At 45.9% G+C, this 10,548-nt stretch overlaps 2 protein-coding genes across 2 annotated transcripts in view; one reads left to right on the plus strand and one right to left on the minus strand.

Moving 5' to 3' along the window:
• Positions 1-4,552, minus strand: part of LOC119452849 (uncharacterized) — a 92,956-nt gene extending 88,404 nt beyond the window's left edge. Inside the window, exon 1 of the mRNA XM_049667324.1 lies at positions 4,509-4,552. The gene's annotated coding sequence lies outside the window, so the exon portion shown is untranslated. The remainder of the gene's footprint in view (positions 1-4,508) is intronic.
• Positions 1-10,222, plus strand: part of LOC119452728 (gamma-aminobutyric acid receptor subunit beta-like) — a 32,539-nt gene extending 22,317 nt beyond the window's left edge. Inside the window, 4 exon segments of the mRNA XM_037714683.2 lie at positions 4,495-4,538; positions 4,540-4,821; positions 7,776-8,074; positions 9,862-10,222. Coding sequence (XP_037570611.2) covers positions 4,495-4,538; positions 4,540-4,821; positions 7,776-8,074; positions 9,862-10,018 — 782 coding nt within the window. The 3' untranslated portion in view covers positions 10,019-10,222.
• Positions 10,223-10,548: the final 326 nt, after the last annotated feature.

Genomic DNA, 10,548 nt, shown 5'->3' on the forward strand with positions numbered 1-10,548 from the left:
GAGCAGTTATAGTGGCTGTTGTCACTAAGTGGCGGCAGCAGTATACTTGCATGTTTTTCGCGCACATGTTGCAGCTCCAAATACGAAACTTCGTGCTCAGGCTGCGCAAATAACATTCAACTTCACTTCAGAAACTAGCAAATTGTAGTGCGCACAGGGAACAAGGAGTTGAGAAAGCACAAAAGAATACACAGACGTAGCGCTACGTATGTGAACTGTCTTGCCCCTTCTCGAGTCCTTGTTCCCTGCGCGCGCCACGATTCGCTCGTTTCAAGATGAACAACAAGCAAGGCCACGCCGCCACTCTCGTTTACCTCAGATCCGGTGATCTCTAAAACTTTTTATGACTATTGTACATGAAGCCTCATTTCGTTCTAGCTTTCTTTTTTTTTCTTAACCTAAACGGCCACTATCGCAGTGATGTCCCGACATACCTGGAAATTTGATATCTCTCAAGTAGTGCCTTTCAAGTGGCAAAACGAAACAACAAATCAGAGGAAAAGGCTCGATATACGCATATGTGACAGTTTTGAAGGCGAGCGCGTCCCCAATTGATTTTTAAAGTAAATTAGCTCCCCCTTTGCCGCTGCACTATATAGGATGTACCAGCTGACGCTAGCCAAGCTGGTGAACGAGACAAAAGATAAGAAAAAAAAAAGAAACACTGCGCAAGATACGATCTTAAGATCTACCGTGTTCGGTCGTCGCGCCTCTAACGACTGAACACCGGAAGTTTTATATTTGTATCGTGCACCGCCTTTTTTTACTTAAAGGTAAAACGGACACCGACCAAAACCATAAATAGAGAAGAAAGACAATACGTTTCGGCTCTCATACGGGGCCTCGTTCACAATGAAAGCAACCGAAAGGAGGGAATGCGATTATGTATACGTGTGAATAGATGGCGCGAACAGCGAACATAAACGGAAGAAAAGGTTGTCGTCATTGCGATTCAGCGTGGTATCAGTGGGCTGGATTAGTGATAACTCGAGATGCAGCCGTGAGGTTAGACTACTTTCAGTGACTAGCACATGCACCCTAACCCAGTCAATATCATGTTCTTTTGACACACAATGCTCGGCAAGAGCGTTAGAAAACACTTGTTTAACTTTATAACTGTGTTCCTTGATGCGCCTATGAAAATTACCCGTCTCGCTCATGCAGACGTGACTGCAGTCTGCACAAGGAATATTATACACAACACCTGGGCACTTTTCTTTCAGAAGGTTGTCTTTGACATTTACAAGCACGTTTTTAAGTTTTCACGCTGGCATATGTGCAACGTGCACATCAAAAGAACGAAGTTCGCAGGCTACGGCTTCGCTAGTACCGGGAGCATATGGTATCGCAGCACGTTTACGAGGAAGAAACGGGGCGGAGGAAGCACTAGGCGGGCAAGGACAGGTGACGCTGCACTGAAGCCACAAGTGAAGCAGGATAGTCGTTACGCGAAAGTTCAGGATGAATGACTTCCAAGTCACTTTTCAAGTCTTTAGGGGAGCTGCAGGTTTCTTGCGGACGTTGTGTGAGCGATGTGGTGACGGAACGGTTTGTGGCAAGCACGATGTCACAAACGTTGCACCATAACATCAAGAAAAGCCAAGCGACGATCCCCCTCCAATTCAACCGTAAAATTTATGGCATGTTCTATTGATTTTAAATGCGACAAAAAAAAAGAAAGCATGCAGGGCATCCTTCTATATCACGCAGAAGCAGTCGTCCACATACCTCATAAAAATTCTTGGTTGCGGCACGAAAGTCGGTGGAGCCCGGAGTTAAACTGCTTCCATCGTTAGGTTTGCAGCGGTGACCGAAAGAGAGGCACTCATCGGCGTTCGTTAACGTTGCTTGTAGAAGCAGCCTTGGAAAACGAACTAAGTATTTTCCAAGCAGAACTGCAAAAGCTTGCTCAGGTCTGCAACCTCGAACGGTGTCCTCTCGGATAGCGAAGCGTCATGTTAGGAGGGCAGCAGAACACACATGGACAGCGAGGGGGGGGGGGCCAATGTTCGAAACTAGACATGGGACATTTTAATGCGAAAGCCTTGTATATGTCCCGTGAGGCAGAAAATCCGGCGTGATCAAGCGATGGTTAGAAAAAGATGGCCGACGGCGCAATGAGTAAAAACATTTTTGAAAAATGCTCGCTTTGACGACAAGTTTCTGAGGGAGGTTCCTGTAAACGAAGTAAATTAATGGCTTGGAAAAGAAACTTTGGTACATTTGGGTCCAAGTGGGGAATCGAACCCGGGCCTCGGGGGCGCGAAACAAGCACACTTCCCCGACGCCACGGTGGCTCCACGGTTCTGACTTACTAAAGGTGTGCATATAGTGCGTGCGTATTTGCACACGTCACGTCGCAGCGACGTAAGAGTAATGTGACTTAAGGTGGAGTAAAGTGAATTAAGGTGAAGTAAAGTGAATGGAGGTGCATTAAAGTGGATCAATGTTGATTAAAGTGGATTAAGGTGTATTAATGCGGATTAAGGTTGGTACAACTCGCTCTAGAGCAAGGTGGATTAAGGTGCATTAAGTGATTAAGTTTGGCATAATAAGAACAAGGTGGATTAAGCGGAATATGGTTGGTTAAGGCTGGTACAAATTAGAGCAAGGTGGATTAAATTAGAGTTGTGAAGGACACGTGCCAATGTATGACGTCACGTATCATGGACGTAACCAATTAGACAAGTCATAATGCTTTCGCACTCAAATAGCGTAAGGATACTTAAGGCGGCGGTCCCACTCCGGCGGCACGAGCCCCCCGTTTTCAGTACTTTTGGAGCAACCGTGGCGGCTCTTCTACTTAAAATATGAAGTTGTCGTATAAAGCATAAAAATCTTAATTCTTGCAGTTTCCAACTATATATATTATAAAGAAATTGATTGGTGTGATTTAGAAATAAATGTTCAAGAACAAGCATGAGATACGTGATTTTTGCGAACTGTGTCTTAGTTGTGACCATATTTAGAAGAAACTACCGCACTTACTGCATTGCGGCTTTCTTTGTAGCTTTAGGACATATTTATCTAGTTCCTACACGTAGCAAATTAATTTTGAATTTTTACTTTTTGGATAATTTGCTTTTGAAGATTGCCAAATATTGCAATCTTCTGTTGTAAACAGCCCGGCAACTACATACTCAAGGAAGCGACATTTTGGATAAAGTAGAGTTCAAAGAATTTACATTTAGGGCGCAAAATTTCATTTATGTAACTTTATTAGTTTCCCAATAATGCGGCCGAAAATAAGCAATATTTAGAATTCTGGTTTTATTTTTGCCCATTTTTGCGGGACGGTAATACAGCTACGAAGTTGCGCTTTAAAACTAATAAAGTTACATGAATGAAATTTAATGTCCTAAATGGAAATTCCTTGAACTCTACTTTAGCCAAAATTTAGATTCCTTGAGCATGTAGTAGCCGGGGTGTTTACAACAGAAGATTGCGATATTTGGCAATTTTCAAAAGCAGATTATCCAAAAAGTAAAAATTCAAAATTATTTTCCTACGTCTAGAAACTAGATAAATACGTCCTAAAGCTACAGAGCAAGCCGCAATGCAGTAAGTGCGGTAGTTTCTTCTAAATATGGTCACAACTCAGACACAGTTCGCAAAAACCATGTATCTCATGCTTGTTCTTGAACATTTATTTCTAAATCACATTAATCAATTTCTTCATATTATATATATAGTTGGAATCTAAAAGAATTAGGCTCTTCATGGCATATACCACAACTTTATATCCTAAGTGAAAGAGCCGCCATGGTTACTCCAAAAGTACTGAAAACGGGGGGCTCGTGCCGCCGGAGTGGGACCACCGCTGTCAATTTTTTTTTTTTTTTACGCACTAAATTCCTAGCGGCAACGAGTGACATCTATGGTGCCCCAAGGTGGTCATAAACGGCCAGAAACATCCAAACCGCAATGTGGGGAGAAGAACCAAAGAATGGTATCATTTTAAAACGAACAGAAATAGACGGCACGCAGGCTCAATCGTCCATAATTGCAAATCCGCCTTTCGCGACGCATATTCGCTCGAAGTAGCCTCACGAACGTATTTGAACACCTGTCAATGCTCAGGAAACCAATTTTGTTTTTATAATTTACAGCAGCGCATAAAATTAACTACCTCCCTTGTAACACGGCCTGCACTTTCCCCCATCATTAGTTCCTTCTGTCCCGCTCCAATTTCCAGCGTGCTATTTGTTCATACGACTTCCTAAGGGTATGCCAGCAAACGGAAAGGATAACTAGTAAAAATCGTGAGGCAAGCCACAAAGAAAGGAACAAGAAGGGTGCTGGTCTATCTGCGTCCTGCCTCACAGTTTTTTTCTGGTTATCCTTTCCGTTTGCTGGTATACCCTTACCAAGTACCATGCATCAACAAGCCACCCTATGTTCATATACGACTTCCATTTTGGCGTTTCGCATTCATTACATTTTGGGGCTGTCTTAATGTCGCCACGTGACAATTCACTGTCAAATCCCTCGCAGAGAACTACACGTACCTGTACGCCAACTTCACGTTCGTGCGCCGTCCTGACGGCGTCCATCGTGAACACGTACATCCCGAGCGGCCTCGTGGTGAGCCTGTCGTGGCTGACCTTTTGGCTGGACGTGTCGGCTGTGCCCGCCAGGATCACGCTGGGCGTCACCTCCATTCTGACGCTGGCCACACAGGTGGTGCAGTCCCGCAGTTCCCTGCCACCCGTCGACTACCTGAAGGCCGTCGACGTGTGGCTCTTCGTATGCCTCGTCATGGTGTTCGCCTCGCTGCTCGAGTACGCCGTCGCCTACAACTTCGAGAAGATCCTGGCCCTGGTAACAGACCGACTTCCTAAACAGAGAGTTTTATAACCCGAGAAAGCGGAAATTTGGACTTGTAGGTTCATGGTCCTCGGATTGCGTAGCGCAGACGGAACGACCACAAAAACAAAGAAGGACACGGTGACACGGAGCGCACACTACCAACAGCGGTTTATTTTTCCTGACCACGGAAAAATAACAAATGTTTCGTCGTGTCCTTTTTTTTTCTTGTTTTTTTTTAGTGGTCGTTCCGTCTGTGCTATACAATCCGAAGTTTATAGCCTGTCCGCGTATGTAATTACCATTTGCGACATACGGAGCATGCGCAGGTCTTAACAAAATCAATAGGCCACTACCGCACAATGTCGCCATAGTGTAACCGCATATAGTGAAATAACGGCTATAGTGAAGAAAATCGGCGGGATCCGTTACACTCTCATCGGCGTTCATCCACTTTCTTTTCCTGAAATATAGAAGATGGCTACAGTGAAGAAAAATAGATTTCTTTAGTATATTCGGAATTACTTGAATAGTCTGTGCCATCGAGGAAACCGTATGAAAAAAAGAATAAAAGAAGGGCACCAAATTCTGTGACCTCCTCACGACAGCGGATTATACAATGACCGCACTCACCATGACCTCAGTGCGCCATTTCAGCAACTGCGCCTATTCGTGCTTGCATTAGCTGCCTTGAATTCCTATAAGGGTGGTCGCCAAGCTTACTTATCAAGTGGCACCATCCATACTTGTAACGATAGCAGCCTGCAAATCTGCGTTTTAATAAACAAGCAGTTGTGCCTAAGTAAATTTTGTCGTAGTTACAGAAAGGCAAAATGGTGAACTATGGCTATAGTGCATATACTGAGATAGTGAATACTTTTCCGGTCCTGACGACTTCATTATATAACGAGGTTCTACCGTATAACAAGCTTAGCAGACCTCCAAAAACACTCCATAAGCGTATGATGTGCCAGGAAGTAAATGCAGCATGCGCAGTTTTTGCTAGTATAACCAATTCAAGCTAGTATAACCAATAAGCATTTGCGCACGCGACTTGTTCCCCCCCCCCTCCCCCCTTTTGTGCAGTGGCGGGGAAGAAAAAAAAACTGAACGCTGACACGATGAAGAGTGGCAGGAGCGGATTATAAAATGACCGCACTCCCCATGATCTCTAGCTTCAAATTGTCTCCGAAACTTGAGGTTACGCGACCTCCAACGCTAGGCGCGCGAGAACACAGCACACACGAAGCCACAAGCCATCTCGGCTCGCATAATCGTTGCACCCACTGCAGATTACTTCCAAGATAGGGCCCGCGGCCACGCTCAGCCACGCCACGCGCAGCAACGGAAGTGCTAAAATTAAAGAGGCGCACTCTCCTGCCCCTGTCGATAGTTGAGTCATTATTGAACAATAACAATCAATAGTACAAAGACTATCGATAATACTCTCGACCGTGCTCTATTCAAAATCGAAAGTACTATCGAGTGCACTATAGACAGTACCATCGATAGTGCACTATTGATAATGTTAAATTTAGCGATGCTAAACACGTGAACACTGCAACATAAACTTGGCTACGTTTACCTGTTCCTAACTGCGTGAACTGAGTGTTGCTAGCCGTAAGCTGTCACAAGATTTGTGGCATTATCACTAGCCGAAAATTGCAAAGCTGTCCATGGCACTGTAAATGCCGGACTGTCGTATGCTATCAATACTGCTATACAATAGGTAATTTTTGCTACACTATCTATTGTTTCATAGCTTAATACCATAATACTATCGAAGTCGCTCTCGGTAGTATTATGGTAGTATTACGGTAGTATACTATATCGACAGGGTTGTGTTTTTTTACACCATTGATAGTTTGGAAAGAACTATATATAGGCATTATCCGATGGTCCTTTTGGCGAGAGTTTTGTATCCCTACTCGGCTTTCCCCATGTGACATCATTTAATTTCAGTGTGCTCAGCATTGCTAGGGGACGTACTACCATATTTGACAGGATGTTCCGCGTACCACTTTCTGTCAGGAAATCTCGAAGGAAGCGATTTTTCTTTCGACGCAATGCCTGCAGCCAATAATTAAATTGTGCACGCGCTTTCAGACGGGGATCCAATTCTGCTTATGGAAAAGAAAGCGCGACATGACGGACTGCAAAGCAAATCAAGATTTAATTACTATAATGCCGGGAACTCATCAGAATATGCATAAAGGATAGTCGACCTTTGCTTCAGTAGAGTAATGCGTACCGAACATAGGATAACAATAATGACGTACACATTCAAAATTGTCGTAGCTTTTTTATGAGCTGGAAATTACGCGACCAAGTGACGCTTACTTGGTGACGCTTATTTATAGCACTGCTTGGAGGATAGCTTGTGAGATTAGAATGCAACATAACCGAATAACGAAGAATAAAAGAACCTGAAATGTTCTTTCCCAACGAATGCGCGAAAAACTGTTTGGTAATCCATGCATCTGTAGATTAACTCCTGATCCGGGTGGCGCCATCTATGAATGAATGCCACATTGGCTGAACGGTCAGAGTTCCAGATTTGTGTCTCGTAATCTATAGTATGAAAGTCATGGAGGAAGGAAAAAGTTAGGAGAGAGCATTACGTCACGCAGCTAGCATTGACGAGCGAACGCTCCGTGACGTCAGCCCTTCGCACAGTGCCGGCCGAACACGTGACCTCTGGGTCGAGATCACGCAGCACGATTCGAGATTTGCCGAGACGTTTGGTGCCTTGTCATGCGCACTTGTTAGGGGACCCTGCCGCAGCCCGGCATTCAGAGCGGGAGCCCTAAAGATTACCGCGCGTTTGGACGTGACGATCACGTGTTGGGCCGACAGGCCTGGCTTCAATCGCGTTGCGCCCTCCTAACTTTTTCCTTCCTCCATGATGAAAGTCAGTGATCACATAGACTCGCGGCTCTGGCATTGTTCTAAATCCAAGCCAACTGCAGGAGCGGAAACGGAAGACCGAATCACTTCCGGCCGCGATACGGGTGGCGCCCTCTGCACGCATCACTCCGCAGGCGTGGCAAAGCGACGGCGTGGCTTCGGCGGCCCCGCCTCCGCACTCGCGACCTCCGTCCTCCAGCACGCACGCGGACACCGCAATGGCCTCTGGGAGTGGTGCGCCACCTCCTGACGGCGCGACGGCCAACAACCACAACCACGCCCTTGTCACGCCGTCCGTGGTGACCCTCAGCGTGCCCAACTCGGTGCACAGGCCCGAGACCAACAACGTGGCCCCATCAAGGTACGCAACAGGGAACGGCGTATCCATAGGCCAGATTGTCCTAAATGACACGGTTTTACCCCTTCGGATTCAAGGTTGAATGATTCTGAGGTACTACGTGCCAGAACCGCTGTCTGATTGTGAGGCGCAGCACAGTGGGGGACGCCGGACTAATTTTGACCACCTAGCGTTCTTTAACGTACGCTTAAATATACACTATAGAATAGTTTTCTTTGAATATAGGATAGTTGCCTTCGGCTAGAGATATAGAAAGCAATTCAGGCAGAAGCCATCTCAGGATGAATGTAGATGTCAATGCGATTAGCATTGAAGTAATGTAGCGACACACCGTATTGTCACCTCCTAAACGTGTCGCGTATGAGCCTGGTACTGCAACCGTGCTCCTATTTGGCGCTTTCCTCGGCACAAGCTGCGTCATCTATAGGCGCCGCCACGAATTCCGCGCGTGGGGCATGTCTAAATATATATTCAGACAAGCTTGTCCGAACAGATATGACATGGGTTTGATTCCTACTAACAGCGGCAACTTTTTAAAGAATTTGTTTTTGCAATTGAAGAGGCGGTATATGTGCCCTGTCGAACATAGATAGCCATGCCCAAGTCGGCGTCGAAGAGGTTCATTGAAGAGCAACACATATTCAACGACCCAAGTTGCCGTCACATACGGCACATAACCAGCAATCGAATTTGGCGTGAAAGAGGTGCTTTGAAGAGTGGCATTTACCCAGTGTCACATTTGGGCATTTACCCAAGTATCAACTTGGGCATTTACCCAAGTTGGTCCGATGGTTGGTTTCGACCCGGGTTTCCTCAGCACGGCAGCCCGATGTGCTAGCCATTAGACCATAGACTACCTAGTGACCCACGTTTGCCTGATCGAAGTTAGGCGTGCATCACAGGCAGACGACCGATATATCGCAAAGTGGGTAAATTCAGGAAGAGCGCTAATTCCATTAAAAACGCGAAGAGAAAATGTGTCAAAACTCTTTAGCCAGTTTCTCGGGTTCTTTGCTTCGTCGCCAGGGTAGTGTCCGCGGCACAGCTGGTTGTATTGGGAGTGAGCCTGTGGTGTGCCCGTCAATACAACAATAGGTAAACAAATGTCAGCAGGTGCTATACCAGACGATGCAGAAGAGGCCTATATAGCATCAGGAGTTCCACATTGCGCCATTTGCCAGATTTAACAAAGCATTGACGAGTGAATGAACCAAAAATTTACTTTAAAATTTCGAGACGATCAAATTAACTCTGATTTCACAGCGTTGTCGTTTGATGTACGAAGAACAGGGTAACTTTCCGATGAAAAGTAGTCGTGCAGAGATGTAGTGTCACGGCACGTTTAACCAGTCCCTTTATGTAAAGTCCCTAAGGGAACTCCACCTTGATGATAAGATGATGCAGCTCACTAGCGGCGTTTACATGAATGCGACAAGTGGCTTGTCGCATCGTGTTTCCAGCGCATCGCATTGACGTAACCGGTGGTAACACGCTAGGGAGGCGAATCGCATTGAAGCAAAAGGAGAGGGTAGTTAGAGACGGGTTAAATCGTCTCGCACAGTGCGCAGGCTTATAGCTTTGAAAGAAAGAGATAGAAAGGCACATCCTTTCGCCGTGTGTTCTCAATCGCTGGAAACAGGTTCCAGCTTGCTTTGTAGAAATGGGAATGCGATTAACTTAAACGACATCGCATAGCAGTTACCGTGATGCACTACAAGATCCCACACGCTGATCTAGCTTTCGTGTTAAGGCGACTGAACCCCTTTCGCCCATGTGTGTTCACTTCTCAGGCCTATCAAGACCGGCCGGCGACGCATCTTCCAGCGCAGCTTCACACTGAGCCAACTGTGGCAGAAGACCAACCTGCTGGACAAGGTGTCCCGCATCGCCTTTCCTGCCGTATTCTTCTTCTTCATGCTGATCTACTGGTCCTACTATCTCTGGTGAACCTCCTCGCCACAAATGGCGCGCCGTATGTGTTCGGGGTGAACTGAGTTTGTAAGCGCTGGTCTCTGCGATGTGTTGTTGATGACGCCTTCGTTGTACTCGCTGCTGGTGTTTGTTCTGAAGCAAGCAAAGGAAGTTGTGAACTCGTGTGTGAATAAACGCTGCTGGTTGTTGTTCGTACGTGCAGTGTGCGATGCTTTCGAAGAAAAAATCGAAATGTCAGAGTTGTACCTTAGTTTCTTGTTTCGCGTTGATGGTTGCTAGCACAAAATGTGGTCCCATAGCTCGTGCTTGCAAGGGAAGCTGCGTTAGTTGAGTGCATTTAATAGCTTTTGAATTGGAACAGCCAAAAGCATGATTTAAAAAGGACAGCAGACTACTTGAGCCATTTCTTCGGCTCTGGACTAATTCAATGCAACAACAGCATTCTCCCCCAGCGACGACCAACATCTTATTTGATGATGATGTTTCCCGTTTATGGCGCATATAGTCAGTAACCGGGCTGACCGAGCCCGAAGTGTGCATGAACT

Source organism: Dermacentor silvarum, chromosome 5 (assembly GCF_013339745.2).
Source record: "Dermacentor silvarum isolate Dsil-2018 chromosome 5, BIME_Dsil_1.4, whole genome shotgun sequence".
NCBI classification, from domain to species: Eukaryota; Metazoa; Arthropoda; class Arachnida; order Ixodida; family Ixodidae; genus Dermacentor; species Dermacentor silvarum.